Source organism: Diceros bicornis, chromosome 22, assembly GCF_020826845.1.
Source record: "Diceros bicornis minor isolate mBicDic1 chromosome 22, mDicBic1.mat.cur, whole genome shotgun sequence".
NCBI classification, from domain to species: domain Eukaryota; kingdom Metazoa; phylum Chordata; class Mammalia; order Perissodactyla; family Rhinocerotidae; genus Diceros; species Diceros bicornis.
The window spans coordinates 41516694-41540660 of NC_080761.1; the positions used below are offsets into that span (position 1 = coordinate 41516694).

Genomic DNA, 23967 nt, shown 5'->3' on the forward strand with positions numbered 1-23967 from the left:
TTAGCCCAGGGCCAGTCTTCCTCAGCAAAAAGAAGAGGATTGGCATGAATGTTAGCTCAGGGCTGATCTTCCTTACACACCCACACACACACACTAAATGAATAAATAAATGAATTTAAAAATTTCACATTGTAGCCAAAAGAATATCAGCGAAACACTAGTTTAGTGGATAAGGTGGAGGCAATTATCTGTAGGTTTTAAAATAACGCTGCTCAAAAATCAACTTTAAAAAATAGTAAAGTACTGTGCATACAATTATCACAATTTGGTATAAAAATATGGTTTCGACTTTCATGTTGTGCTCCTGGAATGCCAATCTAATGGTTCATAATTCTAGATTTACTTTTCAGCTGTCAGATAAAATAGTTTGAAGTAAAATTTAATGTTAGGGACAAGTTAGCAACCTATTTGAAAAATTAAGGTTCTGTGAATAGTTTGTGAAAATAAAATCCGTAGGCGATCAATTTTTTTTCACTTGAAGTAGTACTTTGCATTTTAGTGGCTCCTAAGTGCTCAAAACTTTAGAGAAACTTAAGAAGCATTATTTATAGGTAGAGAAAGAAAGTAAGTGGTTTGCCCAAAGTTGTAGTAAAAGAACTATATTAATAAAATTAATATTAAATTAATAAGATTGAATTCTATATTAGTTTTAATGCGTTTTATCACAATTAGTTGCTCCCCATATTGGCACTGACAACCAGGGCAATAAAAATCAGCTTCTTTCATGAAAGCTATATTTATATTACTCCTATTTTTCTGCAAATAATAGTCTATTAATATGAACTTTTAGTCAGTAGATACATTGTGCATTTCAGAAGTTTAGCGGGATGAATACATTTATTTACATTAAGTAAATTTATTTATTTAGCATAAGTTTTAGGTAAGCTTCTTTGTCAGATCTGGGATGATATATAATGATATTTAAGATTTGTTAAAATCTATGAAGCATTTTAGAAAAGTAATTATAATCTTTATTTCAAATTTTTTTCCAGGCACATTTCACATTTTATGCACAACATCCCTTTTCCTTCACCACAAAGACCAAGAATCCTTGTACAGGTAATCAAAAAAGAGTGTACTTGAGGGGAGCTCTGCATCTGTTCATTCTAGTCACTGCAGAGTGGATTCTGTGGTTCTTTGGGTTTGAGGTGGAGCAATATGCATTCAAAAAGTCCTTGAATTTTCTATATTTTATATCTTTAGTGAACATCCTTTTGTACTGGCTTTTTGAGTTTCGGGTATACAGAATTGGAATAATTATAATCCTTGGTTCATGACGTTATCATCATTGGTCCATACATGGCCTTTATGTAACTGATTTAATAATGTAAAACGCAGTACAATGTTATGGGGATGTTTTTAATATTGGAGTGACTAATAAATATTAAATATGAAATGAGTTACGGTTAGAGGGCCAAAGTGAAATAGTCTTAAATAGTGCTCTTGACACTGTCTGTGTTAAAGGATGTTTCTTTTTATTTGCAATTAGTGACAGACCTATAGAAGACCTGTATAGTTTGTGACATATGCAGCTTACCATGTGAGATCAGTATAGACATGAACTTGTCTACACCCTGTCCAAAGACATGAGTCCACTGATCATGTACTTGAATGTGGGAGCAGTGTCAAATTGCCTTAAAAGTTTCTAAATGGCTTACTTTCCGTGTATATACTATCTCTTCCTGGACCAGTGACAGTTTCTAGACTGGCACTTTGAGTAGCACTGATCTGTAAAATTTTTTGCAAGATGTTATCAACATTATATGTGATATGGTAGCATTAAGTGAAATATTGTTAATCTTGAATGTACTTTAGTTCAGCAAGTATTAATCTACATGAAGCAACTGCCAAGTGCTTACCAGTCTGTAGAGTAAATAAATTTGAGGCTTTTAAAAGGCAATTATTCCATAATTTTTAAATAACTGTATTTTAATCAGTTAACTGAATCAAAATTCAGTTGAATTAACCATTTAATTAAAAAGAACTAATACAATACCTCTGAATAAATACAGCTGTTGTTTTATATTATAGTATATGTTTCCAAACTGTCAGTATGCATATTAAACTATTTTCCATTTTAGTCTTGATCTAAATGTTTAGGTTTCAAAATTGGCTTGGTTAATTTATCTTTTTTTTTTTTTTAAGCTATCAGTCCATGATGCGTTAATATTATCACAACCAGTTTCTACACCTTTACCACTAAGGTAATTAATGGTATCTAAAATGATATATTTATCCAGTTGGAGCAGAATGCTTGTTAACCATATTAAGGGTTAGGATAATAAAATTAAGTGTTTTTTTTACAAACTATGTAGTGATAGTGTTACTGTTTCCAACTTTGATAGCTGGATGGATGGTGAGGCTGTCCACCATTTTAAAAATGGAACACTTAACAGAGTTGCAAGATTGGATGTAGGGAATACGTATTCTTCCTTTTCCTCTCATCTCCCCTCCTTGTATCCGGTCCATAACTCAATGTTCAAGGTGAACTGATTTTAACCTCCTAAAATGTCTCAAATCTATTAGCTTCTGTTAGTCTGCATCACTAGTCCAGGCTAGCATGATCTCTCACCTGGACTGATTCATTAATAAGCTCTTAGTTGGTGTGCTTTTGCTCTTGTCTTCCTTCTGCTCTTTATCCACACTGCATCCAGTGTGTCCCTTTGAGAATGCAAATATAATTGTGTCATTTCTATTTTGGCATAGTCTCTTGCTATTTTCACCCCCTTCCTTACTATGCTTTAGTCATAATAGGTTTATTTCAATTTCTTAATGTGACAATAGCTTTTGCTTGCCTCAGGGCCTTTGTACGTGTTGTCTCCCCACCCAGCCGCTACCTCCATTCTTTTGAGCTCAGTTCAAATGGTGGTTCTTCAGGAAAATCTTTCCTGATAAATGCCCCTTTGTTACCAAAGGATGAGTTTGAATCATTTTTTTATACTGTCTCATTAAATTTGCTACTTTTCTATGATAACTAAATCAGGACTTGAAATTAATGCTAGATTCTCAATCTGTTAATATTTAGGAAATAATTTAATAAGCAGATCTTAACATGTTTTAGTGAAATAGTTCTTAATCATCTCTTTTTCTCTCTTTTTCTAGTGGAGCCAACTTTAGCACCTTGTTAATGAATCTGGGTCCTGAGAATTGTGCCACACTGCTGCTCTTTGTTTTACTTGAGAGTAAGATTCTGCTGCATTCTCTTAGGCCAGCAGTGTTGACTGGAGTAGCCGAAGCTGTTGTGGCTGTAAGTATAGAATTTCCTTTTAGTACAGAATTACTGACAGGGAATTTTTACTCTAAAGGGATATTTCTTTCAATGAAATTTCCTTTTAGTAGAGAATTACTGACAGGGAATTTTTATTCTAAAGGGATATTTCCTTCAATGAAAGTTCCTTTTAGTACAGAATTACTGACAGGGAATTTTTACTCTAAAGGGAAATTTCCTTCAGTGAAAGCAACTTTGAAATCACCAGTAAAATTTTAACATAAATATAAAAGGGTGGCAAAGAGAAATAGCAAGTATAAAGAAAAAAAGGTGATTTCTATTTGATCGAAAATTTCAGTTTTTAATTTTTTATATTTTAAAGTTCTTCAGAGAATCTATATGATTACATAATAATAAAACTTGTGAATGAAGCTTATTGTACTAAATGAGAGGCTCTGGCCAATTTCAGCTGCCCTAAAGTTATGCAAATAAATTACACAGTTAATTTCTCCCCATTTTAACTTTTAATCATTGTGAGCCTGTAACATATAAGAAATTCTAAGATAGGATAATGTAAAAATGCTTACCTATTGGGTAAAACAGAAATAAAAGTTAAATCAAGTCCTCTCCTGTTTAAAACCTTTTGATGGCTTCCCATTGCAATTAGAAAGAGATCTGATTACGTATGATAGTTTTCACTGAAGGAAATGTGAAGTCCTTGCAAAGTCCTGTGCAAGTGGCTCTGTCCCTCTGCTCTCTGATGTCATTTTCACTACTCTCCCCCTTGTTGGCTCTGCTCCAGCCTTGCTGGCCTCCCTCTACCCCTGGAACATATTAGGCAGCCCCATGCCTTAAGACCCTTGCTCTAGCTGTTCCTTCTCTTTGAAGCACTCTTCTCCTAGATATACCTTGGCTAAATCCCTCACCTTCTTCAGGTTTCAGCTCAGTTGTCACTTGCTTAATGAGGCTACTCTGTTTGGCCTGTTTAATAATACAACCTACTTTCCCTCTCTCCTGTTCTGAACTCTGATCCCCTCCTCTTGGCTTTCTTTTTTTTTTTTTTGTAGCGCTTAGCACTTCCTGGCATAGGACATATTTTATTTATTATGTCTTCTGTTTATTTTCTGTCTCTCTTACTAGACCAGGTGTTGGCAAACTATGGTCTGTGAGTCAAATCCTGCCTGTCACCTGTTTTTGTAAATAAAATTTTACTGGAACATAGGCTATTTATTTACATGTTGCCTATGACTGCTTTCATGCATGAAAACAGAGTTAAGTATTTGTGACAGAGACAGTATGGCTGGCAAGGCCTAAAATGTTTCCTATCTTTTACAGTAAAAGGTTGCTGACTCTTATGCTAGACTATAAACCCCATGAGGGCAGGGATCTTTGTTTTATTCACTGTTGTGACCCCATCATCTCGAACAGTGCTTGGCACATATTAAGTACTTTAATATTTGATAAGTAAATAAATGATTGAAAACAAAAATCCCAGTTCTGAATAACCATCTGGAATAACTGGCATAGGTACTAAATTCTCTAGGCATTTCTTTGGGGTGAGTGATAATGGATGAGGTAAGAATTGAACTAGACCTTGAAAAATAGCAAAGAGTTTTATAATAAAGGAAAAATTTTATCATCAGTCATTAAAATTTTAATATAGACTGATTATTAAAATTTCATCATTTTTACTTATCAAACTTGTCTTTTTTTTTAAAAAAAAGCACATATGATACAATTAAGGTAGAGCTTTGTAAAAGAAGCTCTTGAGGTATGTTTATATTGACTAGTATTTTTAAGATGTCAAGCTTCACTGTAGTTGGATCATTTTGTTTATTTGAGGAGTTAGGGAATTTTTAAATTGAAATTTCAATTGACTGTTACCGTTCCCAAGATAATCACTTTCATTTTTTTTGGTCCTTGGTGCTCTTAGTTGGATTTTAGTCGAAGGTTATTTTGAGAATTAATAGATGGATGAAATACAAAAGAGTTAAAGATAATGAATTTGTTTTATAATTTTTTGGGCAATTCTCTCTCTCTTCTTTGACTTTTTCTGTAAAATGAGAATGAGGGTTTCGTATAGGCATTAGAAGTAACATGCAAAGAGCTGTTAGCATTTTTATTGTGCTTATGATCATTGTTGTGCTTGAACATTTTAATTACATTAAAATTACATCATAGTATTGCTTAGTAATATTTTATAGTCATTTAGTTTTGGGGATGAAGTTTAAGGTAAAAGAAACTAGACTTAACTGCTTTTCAATGATCCCTTTCAGTAATATTAGTTAATTCCATGATTTTCATTGCATATTTAAAATTCGGGTAATTTCTTACACCTTTTTTCCCAGATGATCTTTCCATTTCAGTGGCAGTGCCCATATATTCCCCTTTGTCCTCTCTCACTGGCGGCGGTGCTTAGTGCACCTTTACCGTTTATAGTTGGCGTGGACTCAAGGTACTTTGATCTTCATGACCCACCCCAAGATGTTGTTTGCATTGACTTGGATACAAACATGTTATATGTGTAAGTTGATTCTTTTTATTTTATCTTCCATTTATATTTTTCCCCATATGTAGTTATAGCTCATTGAAAGCATCTAGAAATAATGCTATTTTTTAAAGTTGTTAATAAGTCTTCATCTTTAATACAATGATTCTCAACCAAGGCAGGTATCAGAATCCTGTAAAGCTGTGTAGTTTGAAAAAGAAAATGTTCAATGTTATAATAGTTTATATTTAGATAATAAGGTTAACAGTAGGCAGGAGATATTTATGTTTATCAAAAGAGAATATAGGGGCCGGCCCTGTGACGTAGTGGTTAAGTTTGCGTGCTCCACTTTGGCGGCCCAGAGTTCGCAGGTTTGGATTCCGGGTGCAGACCTACACACCGCTTATCGAGCCATGTTTTGGAGGCATCCCACCTACAAAATAGAGGAAGATGAGCACAGGTGTTAGCTCAGAGCTAGTCTTCCTCAGCAAAAAGAGGAGGATTGGCAATGGATGTTAGCTCAGAGCCTGTCTTCCTCACACACACACACGAAAGAGAATATGGATTTGAAAAAAAAAGGTTAAACACTGCTTTCAGAGCTCAAGAGATGATATGCTTTCTAGGTTTAAGTCAAAATCCGTGTGTAAGCTTTTAAAAAATGGCTTTAGCTGTTTGACTTTAGTCATAATATAGGGTAATATTGCGCCATTCGCTTGGTGGTCAAAGTTTGAATTTTATAAAGATCTATTGTATTGCAGAGAAATTGATATTAAAAATCAGTCATAGTTTGTGTTTATTGGAGGTGATAAATATGTACAGCAGGGGTGTGACTGAGGGTTCAGAGAGTAGCGTACCAGATTAATAAAAGCAGCAGCTCTGGATGGATGCTTAAGAGCCACCTCCTCCTTGCCCCCTGAAAAAAGTGGGAAAGGGCAGTGATTCCCTAATATTGGTGCCAACTTCCAGGTCCTGCAGCATTTTTATTCTTTAGTGTTAGAGATTGGTAGGAAATAAATAGAGTAAGAATTTTGGGTGAGACTTCAATGATCACACAGTACAATTGGTTGGGAAACTGTCCCTAAGTGAACCAAACAATAACTTAAGGAGGGAAGAAGACATTTGCTATAACTTAAGAAATAGTTTTGAAATGGATGTACCATTGTATTTTGAAACTGTATAATTGTGGTAGCTCTTTACTATGTGTAATTAGATTTACTTACAGCCTGCAAGTAATGAACCACTTGCATGCACTAAATATTTCTTGTAGCACACATTTTGTTTTTCAGCTACTGTCCCTGAAAAGCAGGGTTATATATATTATGATGCTTTTGGAAATTATTTATGAAGTTGTAACTGAGATGTTTACCTTATTTACTATTCTGAGAAAAATAATATTATGGAGATTCTTAATTTTGCCCAGTTTTAAATAACTTCTATAAAATTTCTCTTGATCAAAACATTGTTTTCTTTTTCTTTTTTTTTTCTTTTTCTTTTTTTTTTTGTGAGGAAGATCAGCCCTGAGCTAACATCTGTGCTAATCCTCCTCTTTTTGCTGAGGAAGGCCGGCTCTGAGATAACATCTATTGCCAATCCTCCTCCTTTTTTTTCCCCAAAGCCCCAGTGGATAGTTGTATGTCATAGTTGCATATCCTTCTAGTTGCTGTATGTGGGACACGGCCTCAGCATGGCCGGAGAAGCGGTACGTCGGTGCGCGCCCGGAATCCGAACCCCGGGCCACCAGTAGCGGAGCGCGTACACTTAACGGCAAAGCCACTGGGCTGGCCCAAAACGTTGTTTTCTAAAATAACTTTGAACTCTTTGCTCAGTTGTACTTAAACAATTATGAAATGTTCTAGATACCCAAGAATTATAGAGAATAATTTAAATAACTCCCATGTATCCATCACCCAGATTAAGAAATATAATAGTACTACCAATAAATTTGAAACTGCTGGATAGAACTCTGCAACATATCTTGCTCCTGGTTAACCATTATCTTGAATTCGAGGTTTATCATTTCTATGTATTTTAGAAACACAACGTATTATTCTAAATGATATTTTGTTTTGCATGCTTTAAAATGTTTTTGTTTGTATAGTTTTCTGTGACTTACTTTTTTTGTGTGTGTCTGTGTGTGAGGAAGATCAGCCCTGAGCTAACATCCGATGCCAATCTTCCTCTTTTTGCTGAGGAAGATTGGCCCTGGGCTAACATCTGTGTCTGTCTTCCTCCACTTTATATGGGACGCCGCTACAGCATGGCTTGACAAGCGGTGCATCGGTGTGCATTCGGCATCCAAACCTGCGAACCCCGGGCCGCTGAAGCGGAGAGCGTACACTTAACCGCTGTGCCACCAGGCTGGCCCCTGTGACTTGCTTTTTCCCTTGGCATTCTTTGTGAGGTTCATCCATGTTGATACATGTAGCTCTACTTCATTTTCAGTTTTTATCGGTGGTGGATATTTACATTGTACCTACGTTTTTCCAATTATGAACAAGGCTGCTTTGATCATTATTGTGCGTATTTCTTTGAGTACATGGGCAAGAATTCCTCTGAAGCACATACCTAGAAGAGCTAATGTTGGTTGGTAGGCATAGCTAATGCCACATTACTCCCCAAGTTTACCCCCTTTTTAGCAGCAAATGAGAGTCCTCTTTGTTCCGTATCTTTGCTAATACTTGTTATGGTCAGGCTTTAAAATTTTTGCTAATTTGAAGATAATGGGATCTCACTGTGGCTTTAATTCACATTTCCTTAATTAGTAGCAAATGGGGCATTTTAATTTCTTTTTGCCCCTTGGTTTTTCTCTCCTGTGAATTAGATTTTCCTTTTTATGGTGTGTTTTCCTGTTGGGTTGTTTGTCTTTTTTTTTTTTTTTTTTGGTTTGCATAAGTTCTTTATATAATCTGGAATTAATTCTTGGTCTGTTACATGCATTGCAAATAGCTTCTCTCACACTGTGACTTGTCTTTTCATTCTGTTTATGGTTCTTTTGATGAACAGAAGCTTATTTTAATTGATCAAATTTAGCAATATCTTTTCATGGATTGCTGTTTTGGTTCTTGTATATGAAATCCTCCTCCTTGAGGTCATGAAATACTGTCCTGGATATTCTTAAAGTTGTAAGGTTTTGCCTTTCTCATTTAGGTCTTTAATTCAGCTAAACTTGATATTAGTGTATGATATGACATAGAGATACCATTTTATTTTTTTTCACGTGGATAAACAATTGTCACATGGCAGTATTTATAGAGTAGTCAATTCATCTATTCCCCACTGGTCTTCATTGTCAACACCATTACGTACCAATTTCTATATTTGTGGAGATATGTATCCTGGCTTATTATTCTGTTCCTTGGTCTGTGTTAGCCTCTTGTCAGTATCACAGTATCTTCATGACTTTAAAATTAAGTTGTCTGCAACATAGATGAACCTTGAAAACATCATTCTAAAAGAGCTTATGTGATCACATTTATGTGAAATGTCCAGGGCAAATCTAAAAAAATAGACACAGAAAGTAGTGTGGTTGTGGTTGCCTTGGGATAGGAAGAGGGGGAATTGAGTGTTAATGACTAAAGGAGTGCAGGGTTTCTTTTTGAGGTGATGAAAATATCCTAAAATTGATTGTGCTGATGGTTATACAACTCTTTGAATATACTGAAAACCTTCGAATTGCACGCTTCAGATGGGTGAGTTGTATGGTATGTGAATTATATCTCAATGAGGTTGTTGAAAAAAAGTTGTGATGTGAGATGGCAAGTCCATTTACCCCATTTAAAATTGTTTTGATTATATTTGGGCCTTTGCTTTTTCATAATTTTTAATATCAGCTTAAGTCCACACAAAACTATGTTGTGAATTTTGGTTAGAATTCTGTTGAATTTATAGATTAATTTAGTGGCACATGACATCTTTTTGATATAAAGTCTCCCTACCCATGAATTTGGTAATTTACTTCATAGATCTTTTTAAAGTTTTTTCAATAAACTTTGCAGTTTTCTCCATAAAGACCATGCACACCTTTTTTTTTTTCCACATCTTTTGTTAGACTTATTTATTCCTAAGTATCTTATGGTTTTTATTGCTACTGTAAATGGTATTTTTAATTACATTTTCTGCTTGTTAGTTGCTGGGGTATAGAAGTGCTATTGATTTTTATGTATGGTCTGCTGCCCAGCAACTTAGTTAAATTCTCGTATTTTAGTTTGTCTGTAAATTCTTTTCAATTATCTGGCTATAAACAGTCACATCATCTACAATCCTTACATATTTTTAAATTTCTTGTCTTAATTCTCTGGCTAGGATCCTAGTGTAATGTTGAATAGAAATAGTCATAGCCAGATCTTATCTTGTTCCTAGTTTCAAAGGGAAAGCTGTGAGCAGTTCATCATTAAGTATGATTGATTATTGCTTTAAGGCAAGAATTGACATCTGGCCTAAGGCCCATTTTTGTAAATAAAACCTTATTGGAACATAGCCATACTCATTCGTTTACATATGGCACAAGGCTGTTTTCATGCTACAATGGCACATTTGAATAGTTGTGACAGAGGCCCTGTGGTCCTCAAAGCATAAAATATTTATTATCTAACCCTTTATAGAAAAGGTTTGCTAGCCCTGCTTTAGGGTTTTGATTGCTTAATAATAAATTAAGGAACTTTCCTTCTACTTCTAGATTGAGGTTTTTTTTCTTAAATCATAAATGGTGTTGAATTTTATAATACTTTTGTACAACTATTGAGATGAGCATTAAGTTTTTCTTCTTTGATCTCTGTGTGGCAAATTACATTATAAAATCAATTAGTAGTAAACAGTCCTTGCATTCCTGAAATAAACATCATCTTGCTCTTATTTTTTTATATCCTGGTATATAAGTTTTCTAAGAATCTAAGATACTTCCACTGATATTCATAGTGATATTGGCCTGATGTATAGCGTTAGCTGCAGCCCATGGTTGGTAGATAGTGCTTTCATCTTTGTAGAGTTTTAAATGTTTCTTATTTCTAATAAAATATTTTATTTGACTCCTGTATTATTTAAAAGAGTTCTTTTTAACTCACATTTTTTTTTTTTCTTAAATGCGAACTCAGTTGCATTGTGGTCAGAACATGCTCTGAATGTTACTGACTCGGATGTTTGTTCAGATTTGTTTCTAATAGGTAGTTTGAAGTCTCAAGTCAATTAAGTTTGACACTTAAAATATTATAATTCTAAAATGTAACTTTTGAAGCAAGACTTCAGTGTTGTATTCATAACTCCAATGTTGAAAACTGTTTATGCTGGAGAGTTAGAATGAGATGACCAAATTTGACTGAGGTTGATTGAAATGAAAAGAGAACTTCTTTGAAAACCACTTATTCAGACTGTCTGTATCACTTGTAACTTCACTAAAAATACCCTTTCTGTTTTCTTTTTTAGTTTGACATAAGAATGTTTAAGTAAAAGCAGATTATAACAGATTTTGTTAATTTTGTTTTTATTTAATAGATCAGATGAAAAGAAGAACATGAACTGGAAGCAGCTTCCCAAAAAGCCGTGCAAAAGTCTGCTTAGCACCTTGAGGAAATTGTATCCCCAGCTCTCTTCAGGTAAATGTGAGGAAAAAGGAATATTTTTAATGAAAGAATGTACATGAGAAATTTTTCTTAAATTTAAACATAATTTTGCTCTGCTTAAAAGGAGTCTCATTATAAAACAAAATTCCAGTAATAAGAAATTAGTATTGTGGTTCATGATTTTTTGAGCATGTTCTCTGTGCCTTGTCTGTGTGAGCCTCCCTGTTAGCCCCTGCCAAAGATCCCTTTATATTAATGGAGAGAGGAATTTCAGGAAGTCATGGGCTTTATTTTGACAATTTCCTTAATTGTTCAATCATTATATATCTACAATTATATGTTAATGCCATTTTCTCTTCTTACGCTGTTTGTCAGTTCACCGAAAAACTCAAGAAGGTTCAGCAATTGAGATGACTCCAATTGAAGCAGACTTCTCCTGGCAAAAGAAGATGACACAACTTGAGATGGAAATTCAGGAGGCATTTTTGCGCTTTATGGCGTCCATTTTAAAAGGTTATAGAACATATCTCAGACCGATCACAGAGGCTCCTTCAAATAAAGCCACAGCTGCTGATTCATTGTTTGACCGACAGGGTGAGTGGCAGTTACTTTTTATTGAAATGAAAAATATTTTCTATTTCGTATAAGTTCTTAGAAATTTATATTAAAATATAATGAACTTCTGTGTATTTGTAATCTACCTCTATGAATAGAATTGCTTTTAATTTTTATACATCATTTTTTCCAGAGAAATCTGAAACTGGAGGTCTTTAATCATGAAAAGTCAAAGATGTTTATATTTACAATTCTTTATAGTCAGTTATCTTAATAGAACACAGCTGGTGATTAGCTTTTAGATGTTTCCTCAGTTTTGCGTAATTCTTGGATTTATACACTCGGCTTTAAAATATTCCCTAAAAACTAGTTTTTGGAATAAAGCCACCAGTTTTTAAAAATTTTTGAAAAATATAGCCTTGCTCCAGGGGAAAACACTATACTCATTCTTGTTATTTTAGAGAATTATAAAGGTTTTTGTTGTTATTCAGCTGCTCTTATAACATATATGTAGTAGCAAGCTTCCACATTCATCAATATTCATAGGAAGATTATTTTACATTTCTGTATTTCTGTACTTTTACCCAGCAGTCACTTAAAAAAAAATCTGTGTTTTCCCAGTAATCCTTTTGTCTTTTATCATTTCTGCTTTGGGATAACTTATCTGTCAGATTTTAGTCACCACTTATCAAATCTGACTAGTTGTTATATAGGGATATAAAGAAATATAAAATTTAGCTCTATGAGATACTAAATGGACAATAATTGAAAATGTTTTTAAAAATAGAACAAGTATTCAAGAAAACAGATTTTATGCAATTAATAATTCAGTGAGAAATTCTAAAAATTCAGAATAAGGGAACATTCTTCCAAATGAGTATTTTGGAAGACTTCGTGGAAGAAGAGCATGACTTTGAAGAATGGGTAGAGTTTAGATAAATGGAGATAAGCAGGAAAGGCTTTTTAAAAAACAATAGGCATTAAAAGTCAAATCTGAATTAGAATTTCTACGTTGCTATTTATGAAGCCTTTCTGGGGTTCTTTTTTCTCGTTAATAAAATAGGGATGATACTTTTTCATACATGGTTGTGAAGATTAAATGAGAAAATGTATGTGAATCAACTAGTAAAAGTACTTTACAATACCCATGATAGCTGTTATCATTAGTGGTCATAATGAAATGGAAGAAACCTCAAGAACAAAAGCACAAGGCATGTGTATTAGTTTGCTAGGGCTGCCATAACAAAGTGCCATAGATTGGGCGGCTTAAACAACAGATATTTATCTTCTCTCAATTCTAGAGGCTAAAAGTCCAAGGTGAATGTGTTGGCAGGATTGGTTTCCTCTGAGGCCTCTCCTTGGCTTGTAGATGGCCGTCTTCTCCCTGTGTCTTCACATGGTCTTCCTTCTGTATGAATCTGTGTCCAAATTTCCTCTTCTTATAAGGACACCAATCATATTGGATTAGAGCCTACTCTAATTACCTCATTTTGACTTAATTACTTCTTTAAGGACCCTATCTGCAAATACAGTCACATTCTGAAATGCTGGGGGTTAGGACTTCAACATAAGAACTGGGGGGAGTGGGGACATAATTCAACCTATAACAGCATGTTTGGGAAAAAAGATTTAATGGTACAATTTGACCAAAGTGAAGAGCTTTAGAGGTGTTGTAGAAGATAAGGCTGAAAATAAGATTAGAGCTCAGATTATGGACGTCTTAAATGTCAGACTAAGAAGATGAAGTTTTTCTAATGGGTGGTAGTGGGTTATTAATTCATTCTGTCTCTCTGTCTCTAAGTAGGAGAGTGGCATTACTAATGGAATATAGCAAGATAGATATTTAGTGTCTGAGGCCTAAGGTTTTTGTTGGTAACAGGATAGCATTTGGTCTAATGAGGGATATAGACATCAGACAATAAAATAAGACAAATACTAATTACATTTTACTAAGTGTGTTGTGAAGGAAAGTTTTGGTTACTGTGAGAGTGCTAGGTCAGGGAAGGAAACGTTCCCTGAGAAGTAACAATTAAGCTTGGGCCTGAAAAATGAATAGGAATTAGCTACGAGTTTTGGGTTAACTTTTTACTAGGGATACTTTCACAAACATGTGAAAGTAGAGAGACTAATATAATGTATTCTCATATAGCCATCTTCCAACTTCAGCAGTAGTAGCAATCAGCATTCTTCCATTTTTGTTTCATCTACCTTTAGTTAACCCACCCTTCCTTTCTTTCCTTCCCTCCCCTCCCCTGCTTTCTTTCTCTCTTTCTTTCCAAACAGGACATCATTTCACCCGTAAACTGTGTTAATTATCCTTTAGAATTTCCTGGATTTATATCTGCTTTTGGCTGATTGTATCAGGCTGACTGATTGGCTGGTGGTGTTTAACATTTTTTCTATCATCAGTATTTCCTGTAAACTTGGGGTTGGATCAAGAGCTGTATTGTCCAATAGAAATACAATGTGAGCTACATATTTAATTTAAAATTTTCTAGTAGCCACAGTTAAAAAAAAGTATGCAATAGAGCAAATTAAAAATTTTTTTTTTTTTTTGGTGAGGAAGATTGGCCCTGAGCTAATATCTGCGCCAGTCTTCCTCTATTTTGTATGTGGGTTGCGGCCACAGCATGGCTTGATGAGTGGTGTGTAGGTCTGTGCTGAAGTTGAGTGCGCAAACTTAACCCCTGCACTACTGGGCTTGCCCCGGAAATTAATTTTAATAATACATTTTCTCTAACTTAATATATCCCAAATAGTGTCATTTCAATATCTAATGAAATTTTTAAAATTTTAATGAAATATTTTACGTTCTTTTTTACATACTAAGGCTTCAAAATTGGCATGTGTTTTATATTTATAGCACATCTCAATTTGGACCAGCCATGTTTCAAGTGCCACTTGCAACGTGTGGGTAGTGGTTACTGAATTAAACAGTACTCATCTAGAGGTTGATTGGAGTCAGGGTCAGTTTTCTTGGCAAGTGGTGCCAAAACACATGGTGCTTACTATTTCCTATTGTGAGGCACATACATGTCTGCTGTCCCATTTTTAGTGCTCCTAAGATTGATCAATGGGTTGAAGTGTTGTCTGTCTCATTCATTCATTATAGTTTCCTCATCAGCTTTTCATTTAATTGTTTTAGCAGCCTTTGCTGATCATCGCCTAGATCCGTTAGAATAAGAAAAAAAGACTTTTCATTACCACTTGTCAAGAATAATTTATTTCTATTTTATTTAAGCATTTCTCTACTAATTAGTATCTCAAGGGGATGAAGTGAGGACCACAGCATGTGGAATGCCCTGAAGCATCAAAGAAAGAAAGGCTGGAGGGAAAAGTGGCTCAAAAACCATGCTTGAAATGGTGGGTGTGAGCCAGATCATTTAGGATCTTTTAGGACCAGTCAAGAGTTTCAGTCTTTATTCTAAGAGTAATTGCAAGCCAGTGAAGGATATTTAAATAGGTAATAGGATCATATTTGCATTTTTAAAAGATCACTTTGAGTGTTTTTAAAAAAAATCTCTTTGGCTTCTATGCAGAGATTGAATTGGAAGCATCCAAAGTATGAATTAATTGGTTAATGCATTGGTCCAAGTGATCAGTGGAAGGAACCTGGATTAGTTGGAGGTAGTATGAATAGAACAGTGATTTTTAGGAGGTAAATTGAATAGAACTTGGTGATTGAATATGAGATGTTTGGTTTTTTCTTTTTTAGAGTTTCAGTCTCTTTGGTGAAGTACTCCTTCTGTTCATTGATTTTATTCCTGAGCTCATCCAACTGTCTTTTCTGAGTTTTCTTGTAACTCGTTGAGTTTCTTCATGACAGCTATTTTGAATTCTCTGTCAGTTAGAGTGTAATCTTCTGTGACTTCAAGTTTGGTTTCTGGAGAGTTGTCATTCTCTTTCTGTTCTGCCGTGTTATTGTGGTTCTGCACGGTGTTTGATGAATTGATCCTCTGCCAGTGCATTTGTGGTATCACCTTTTCTTATTTGGGTACGGCTTTGGTTACTTTGGTTCTGGGCTGCTTCTGGTTGTATATGAGAGCCTGCACTTTCCACCCTCCACTGCTTCTGCTAGAGGCGTCGTCAGTGCCCTACTTGTGCCACAGTATGCCTCTGATGTTGCTGGTGCCTTGCTGTTGACGATGTTGCTGCAGTCTGAGGTGCCGCCACCAGAGTCACCAGGCTGCAAACACTTCTGCTGCTTCCCAAGTCACCTGGGTCTCATGTCCTCCACTGGCTCTCTGCAGACTCTCCACAGGCTCAGATGCTGCTGCCCTGTGTACCACCTGCACTACTGCTCCCAGGTTGTCTGGGGTTGCTGGTTGTACCACCGCCAGGGATGCTGGGTTCATGGGTGTCGCTGTTGTTGCCAGGGACCTGGAGACTTGTATGCAGCACCCACTCCTGGTGGTGCTGGTGTGGGGAGTGCCACCACTGGGGGCTGGGTCACCAGTTCTGCTGTGGTTCCTGAAGCCTCTGGTTGCAAGTTCCATCTGCCACTGCTGGGGGGAAGCAGGGGCTGTTTTTTCTGCTCCCGCTGGCTCTGCCAGCAGTCGTGCAGGCCGGGGCACCACCGCCTCTGCTCACAGTCTTGCCAGCCACTGCGTGAGGATCCGCATCCTGGATCGCTGCTGCAGGGGAGTTAGGGAGCTGCTCCCCTAGTTCCCCTGCCTCCCCGAGTCCAGGTCACCCACCTTCAGATGTAGAGATGCATGGATCTGTCATGCATACTGTTGTGCTGTGTAGGGAATCCTCTGTTGGTCAATGGATGTCTGATTGGTTGTAATTTAGAGGGGAGAGACAAAGGGAACAACTCATTCTGCCATGATGCTTACGTCACTCTCTGAATATGAGATAAAAGATAGAGGGAGATATCAAGAGCAACTTTGAGATTTTTGTCTTTAACGACAAAATGGATGGTCGAGACCTTTATTGAGAAGCGAAGCAACAGAAAAGGGAAAGATCTGATTATTTGTTAAGAATGAGTTTTTTAAAATGAGAAAGAGAGACTTCAGTATGCTGATAAGTAGCTAATGGAGAGGGAGAATTGTCCTGAGAACACTGAAGGGGCTGGAATCTCAGGCTCCTCTGGTGGGCTTGGCCTTAGGTGGGAGCAGGGACATATCCATTGTAAAAAGAGAGAAGGAGTAAATGATAGCTGCAGAAAGAGTCATAGATTTTGTAGTGAGATAATGAAGGTAGTTCTCATTTAAAGATTTTCATTTTCCCTGCAATATAAGGTATGATCATTCAGGAATAGGAGGCGAGAACATGGAGAGAGAGCATTTAAAATTGAAAATAGCTGTGAAAATATGGGTAAAGGGAAATTAAATGGATTCCAGAAATGTAGTAGGGTTGCTGGTCAGGGATGAAGGTATAAGTGTTTCTGATCCACCTAGTTGTAGAACTTTTTTTCCTCTTTAGCTTGTGCTCAGCCACGAAGGTGCAGATCCAGAGGGAGCAGGCAAAACATTCTTTCAGGGCGAGGTTATACTAGGTGGATTTGACAAAAAAGACAAGAAGGCATAAGAATTGAGTGTTGACAAGAAAGTAATTGATATCATGGACGTGGACATGGAATCAATATTGGGTGGAGAGAGAAGTAAAGACAGGAGGGTGTAGGTAGAACGTAAAAGGGTAAAAGGATTGTAGCTTTCAATGAGCACACCTGTCGTCGTCGTTATCCCCTCCCCCCCAGCCCCCCCCCCAGCCAAAAGCCTTGGTAGGAGTACTTAAGTAAGCAAACAAGAGTCCAGGGAGTTAGTAACTATTGGGTGGGTGATTGAGGTGGGATGGACCATAGATCCTTGAAAGTTACGGAATTAAGAACTCATTAAAGTGTTGAATGGTTTGTACTTTTGAATGTTGAAGAATGATGATGGTAGGAGTTGGAGAGGAGAAGACTTTGAATTAGGTGCCCTGGTCTTTTGTGAATGAAGGAGAGAGTGTCCCTGAAGTCAATAGATGATTACAGTTAGTAGGGGAAAGGATCGAATAGCCAGATGCATGAACCTTCAGTGGGCAGAAATTTTTACAAGACAGTACAAGAATAATTGTGGCATTATGGTGGCATTGCAGAGGAAGGACATTGACCCTTCTCAGCTCAAGAGCATGCAGAGTATCAGAGAAATTTCTACTTGCGAGCTTGAGAGCTGTAGGGCTGGAGGCTCTTTATAGGAGATTCAGATTTCAGTGAAAAGGTTAATGGTATAAGTTGTTTTGTGGTTGAATTAGGCAGAAGGAGCTATGGTTACTAGAATCTGGTTACTAAAAGCTTCTATAAATGTGAATATATATAAAGGGAATATAGTACAGATATGTACAAGTTTAAAATAATGTTTAATATAACATCTAGTTCCACTTTAAAATTTGAATTTAATTGTAATTTTGTTTTCTTCAGGATTTTTAAAAAGTCGAGATCGTGCCTATACAAAATTCTACACCCTTTTATCCAAAACACAGATTTTTATTCGTTTCATTGAAGAATGTAGTTTTGTAAGTGATAAAGATACTGGATTGGCATTTTTTGATGACTGCATAGAAAAGGTAAAAGTTTGTCCTATACAGTGTATCAATGTTAAGAATAAGCTTTAACAGTTTGACTGCCTCTCTCATCATCATCATCACTGTTAGCCCAGATTATCTGAGGGAGACAATATAGGGGTGTGTGTATGTGTATGTGCATGCGTACACAAGAGTGTCCAATTCTAGGCTTAATTATAAGAATCATTTTCCTTTGTGGTATCTAGTTTCTACGTTACATAGCTAATTTTTCTCTTTGAATCTCACTTTGGTTTTATAACTATTAAGTACAAAGAACGTTTTATTGAACCTCCTAAATCTTACATTTTTAATTTAAATGAATAAGATAAGATTTAGTAGTTCATTTAAAAAGTTTAGTTTTATGGATAATGGAAGTCCTGTGTTCTTTTGTTTTAATATCTTTCCAAATACTTTTGTTAATATGTTTCTTTTGTCCTAATGGAGGATGTTTGGTAATATGTTAATTTAAGCTTTACTCACCCATCCTAAGGAAGTTTAAGTTGATTCTTGATAGTCATGACTCACATATTTTTTCTTGTTTTTAATAGTTATTATTGCTAAGTGGATCTTGGGGCTGATTGTTTATGAAAACTATATATTATATAAAATTTGATATTGTATCCAAAAAAGGTAGAATAGTATGACATTGTAATTTTTATGGGCTCCTAATGATTCTTATGCTTTAGAAGACTTGAATAATTTTCTCTCATTCTATCAGTGTGATCTAAAACTCCAGGGATGTGATTAAAACTATTCAACATTTTTGTTTGCTTATAAAATTGCTAGTCCAACATCATCCAGTTAGAGGGAAGCTTAGGTAATATCAGTCACTAATGCAGGGGTTTAATAATGAAATTTTTGATTTGAGAAGCCAGATTCCTTTTGTTATCTTTTGCTTGTGAAGAAGGATTTATGAAAAAACTAACCAAAATAAATTGTTTTCTAGCCTAATAGCCATAAGAGAAATACCATACTTTAGCCTAATAGTATAGGGCTCCCAAAATATATTGTGAAGTGTTTGCCCAGTATTAAAAAGGATAGTTTTTTTAATAAGATTTTAAGATAACCTCTATTCTTTTCTTCTTTTCTAGCTGTTTCCTGATAAAGGCACAGAGAAAACAGATAAGGTATTTTTTCTTAAATTTAAGTTTTGAAATTTCTCAATTCGATTTTACTTATATGCAAATTAATTGGAGAAAATAATTATTTTCAGGTTGATTTTGATTCAGCAGAAGATACCAAATTGATAGAGCTAGATGATTCTCAGAAAAGTGAGCACACTGTATTTATAATGCCACCAGAGCCACCTCCTGATGATGGAAAGGACCTATCGCCAAAGTACAGGTAGCTGGAATTTTTTTTGAAGAGTTCTTTGGGCACAGCTTTAATAATTTATTTTGATCTTTTGCAGTTATTAGTAGATATGTATATTAATCATTAGTGAAGGTCATTTTCAAAATTTATTCAGTGAACTAATGGAGATGAATGTTTTGTGGAGATGTCACCAGGTATGGTAATTTAAGAATTAGACAGCCTTGTTGGAAGGGAAGTCAGATGTTTATTACTATTCACCTAAACATCTAACCGTATTTTGTGTGTGGGGGGGACCGTTGAGGAGGATGAGCCATGGGCTAACATCTGTGCCCATCTTCCTCCACTTTATATGTGGGATTCCTGCCACAGCATGGGCTGATAAGTGGTGCACAGGTCCATGCCTGGGATCTGAATCCACGAACCCCAGGACACCTGAGCGGAACATGTGAACTTAACCACTACGCCACTGCGCTGGCCCCCTAACCATATTTTAATCTTTTAAAATTTCATTTCTGAAGAAGAAAAAATTTACTTTTGTGAAGTTCCCCTTTCCTTTGGGGGTTTTGTTGTCAATAACAAAGACTGTGAAATTCTTATGCATTAGTAAGATATCAGAGAAAACCTAAAAGTAGAGGACCAGGAAACATTCTTTATTAAAATAAACTTAAAGAATAGAATTTTGGGGCTGGCCTGGTGGTGCAAGCAGTTAAGTGCGTGGGCTCCGCTGCGGCGGCCCCGGGGTTCACCGGTTCGGATCCTGGGCGCGCACCAACGCACCACTCGGCAAGCCATGCTGTGGTGGTGTCCCATGTAAAGTGGAGGAAGATGGGCTCGGATGTTAGCCCAGGGCCAGTCTTCCTCAGCAAAAGAAGAGGAGGATTGGCAGATGTTAGCCCAGAGCTGATCTTCCTCATTAAAAAAAAAAAAAAAAAAGAATAGAATTTGGATGGAATTTTTTAAGAAATTTTTTTAAATGTATTTGATTGCTCTTTATCGTTATAATCATGATAAAACAGTTTAATAAACTTAGAAAATCAGACAAAAAAAGAAAACTAGCACATCATTTTAACACCAATACTTAGTCTGTTAACAATTGTATGTATATCTTATCTTTTTTACATAAATTTGCATTTACTTAAATATAAGTTCATCTTGTGCATATTCTTTATAACCTGTGTTTGCCTTTAACGGTCTGAACATTTTTCTATGCCAATAAATATTTTTGTGCCATATCATTTTGAATGACCACATTGCATGCATTTATTGTGATTTGTTTAAGTAGTCTCCTGTGGATTTGTTTGTAGTTCTTTGCTGTCTATATCTTTGTGTATATACACAGTTATTTTCTTAGGCTATATTCCTAAAAGAATTTCTGGGGCAAAGGGAATATAAAATACGTGTCTTCCAAAAATATGGAATTAATATATAATCTCACCAGGACTGCGTAAGAATGAAGAGTATATACCTGGGATTGAGTGGCTTAATTAAGTATTATTTTGATTGTGTGTTAATTATATAATTCTTTTTTACTTTGGCTTAATCACTGTACATTGGAATCCAGGTATTGACAAACAAGGTAAATCGAATAGGGAAAGGCATTATCTCCTAGAAGAAAATTGGCCAAAGGAAATAAGTAGGCAATTTCTGAGAAGAAATCCCAATATTCCATAATATGAAAATATATTAAGCTTTTCTAGGCTTGAAAGAAATGCGAACCAAAATGATGAGTAGAAACATTTATAATCTGTCAAATTGAGGATAGGCTATGCTACTAGAGTGTGTGCAGGTGTAACTTTTCTGGAAATAATTTGATAGTGATTATAATAATAATTGATTCTCTTGCTAAACATTGACCATGGCAAACTCTGTTATTTGGCATTATCCTAAGAAATTAAGTAAAAGTGTTCACAAAGATATATGCACAAAGATATTTAATTGCACAAATTCAGAAATAACCTAAAAATGTGCAATAGTAAAGAATTGGTTAAATTATGGTATATCCCTAAAATAAAAATATTGTAGATTTTTTTTTTCTTTTAAATGCCAATGCAAGGTACTTTTATGAAGAAAAACAAAATTACAAAGTATACTAAATGTTATTTTTTAATATAAATTGTCATTGAACACGATGGGTTCTGTTGAAAGAGTTATTAATTTCTCTGTCAAGATATCAGGGTTTTCGGTTTTCCAGGGATTGGTTGAAAATAAATAGAGTGGGGAGGAGGTCTATGTATCTTATAACTACATCATCTTATAGTTTTGAAAAATATTTTTTTTCTATATAAGGATTTTGGGAAATAATATTGGGTACTATTTGAGGTTTAGAAATACTCACCTAAATTCTGGAATAATATAAAGAGTTAATATATTTTAAATCAGCAGTTCTATTTTTGCTTTTTATTTTAGTTACAAATACTTCCCAAGACTGGACCTTAAGCTTTTTGACAGACCGCAGGAGTTGAAACTTTGTTTTAGTAGACACTCTACTGGGAATAGCATTACAAACAGTCCAGCTCTCATGGCTAAGAGAACTAAACAGGTCAGATATTCTTCATGTAATACATGTTAATTTAAAATGTAAAATATGTGTATGTGATATGCAGCTCATAGTTTAGAATTATCACCCACAGCAGCCATTTGAAGACCCACTACGGTTGTTAATGAATTAAACTAGATTTCTTGCGACCCTAGTTATAATATTGAAGCCGAAGTTTTTGAATGCTTATGTTTATGCTTTAAGAGAATTCTTGGGAACCAAATGCACTTTTTTAAAAACATTTTTATTGAAATATAATTCACATACCATATAATTCAGCCCTTTAAAGTATACTTGATGTCTTTTAGTATGTTTACAGGGTTGTGCAACCACTGCCACAGTCAATTTTAGAAGATTTTTGTCTCCCCAGAAAGAAAGCCCACACTCCTTAGCTGTTAACCTCCACTTCCTCCATCCCCCACAGCCCTACGTAACCACTAATCTATTTTCTGTCTCTATAGTTTTGTCTTTTCTGGGCATTTCATATAAATGGAATCATACAATATGTGGCCTTTTGTAACTGGCTTCTTAGCATAATGTTTTCTAAAATTCATCCATGTGGCAGCAAGTATCAGTACTTCATTTATTTTTATTGCTGAATGATATTCCTTTGTATGGATATAGACATTTTATTTATCCACTCCTGGACATATGGGTGGTTCCTACTTTATAGCTATTATGCGTAGTGTTGCTATATACATTTGTGTACAAGTGTTTGTGTGGATGTATGTTTTCATTTCTGTTGGGTATGTGCCTAGAAGTAGAATTGCTGTGTCATATGGTAACTCTATGTTTAATCTTTTGAGGAACTGTCAGACTGTGTTTCAAAGTGGCTACACCATTTTACATTCCCACTAGCAGTGTATGAGGGTTCCAGTTTCACCACATCCTCGTCAATTCTTGTTATTATCTGTCTTTTTGATTATAGCCATCCTAATGGGTATGAAGTGGTATCTCATTGTGATTTTGATTTGCATTTCCCTCGTGGTTAATGTCAATATAATTTATAGCAAATATTATGTTCTAAAGGGAGTTAAGTTAGGACAGCCTACACATCTTGCTTTAAGGTCTGATTTAGGTATAAAGAGTTAAGCTATGGTTAGGTGTGAGTTAAAATTAAACATCCTTTATACATATACTGACATTTTGAGGGTCTACAAAACATGGAAAATTTCAGAATGAAATTCTTAGTTCAGGTTTTACCAATTCACATACATTGTCCCCAATCCTAGAGGTAACCTGAGGTGTTCCTTAATTTTATATTGTACACATTTCTCTCAATGTTGTCTGAAGGGAAAATATATATATATATTTTTACTGTTATCAACTTAATAAAGGCAAGTTTTTAAAATGGGAGAATTTTGCTAAGTATTTAAATCTCATTTTCACCAGAATTTTTTTTTTTCCAGACTAGCTGGAAAAGAAAAGGACCTTCAGATCTTAGAAAATAGGGGGCTGTGTTTTCAAATATATCTTCAAGTCTTCTGGAAATAGAGCTCATAATAAAAATTAATACGCCAGGATATTTTTATTTTGAACACATCCCAGCAGAGGGATCTGTGGTGCAAGGCACGCAGTGGCAGTCTGACATGTCTGGAAGGCTCTATAGCTTCTTGGAGTATGTGGTTTGATAAAACTCAGCAGGTGATTTTGATACCTATTCTCTCTTCTACCTAGATCAGAATGAAAGTCAGAGGTAGAAAACACGACTGTCAAACTGTTAGGTAGGAGGGTCTGTGATCTTTCTCAGACTATGTGTCCTGCA

The 23967-nt window shown here is 35.4% G+C and overlaps 1 protein-coding gene across 4 annotated transcripts in view; it reads left to right on the forward strand.

Moving 5' to 3' along the window:
* The window catches only part of DENND4C (DENN domain containing 4C), a 117487-nt gene that overhangs the window by 52363 nt on the left and 41157 nt on the right, over positions 1 to 23967 (forward strand). For all 4 annotated transcript variants that reach the window (XM_058565862.1, XM_058565864.1, XM_058565866.1 and 1 more), the window contains 10 exons: positions 993 to 1059; positions 2146 to 2204; positions 3103 to 3247; positions 5557 to 5732; positions 11184 to 11284; positions 11627 to 11845; positions 18210 to 18355; positions 19444 to 19479; positions 19566 to 19696; positions 22073 to 22205. In XM_058565862.1, coding sequence (XP_058421845.1) covers positions 993 to 1059; positions 2146 to 2204; positions 3103 to 3247; positions 5557 to 5732; positions 11184 to 11284; positions 11627 to 11845; positions 18210 to 18355; positions 19444 to 19479; positions 19566 to 19696; positions 22073 to 22205 — 1213 coding nt within the window. The remainder of the gene's footprint in view (positions 1 to 992; positions 1060 to 2145; positions 2205 to 3102; positions 3248 to 5556; positions 5733 to 11183; positions 11285 to 11626; positions 11846 to 18209; positions 18356 to 19443; positions 19480 to 19565; positions 19697 to 22072; positions 22206 to 23967) is intronic.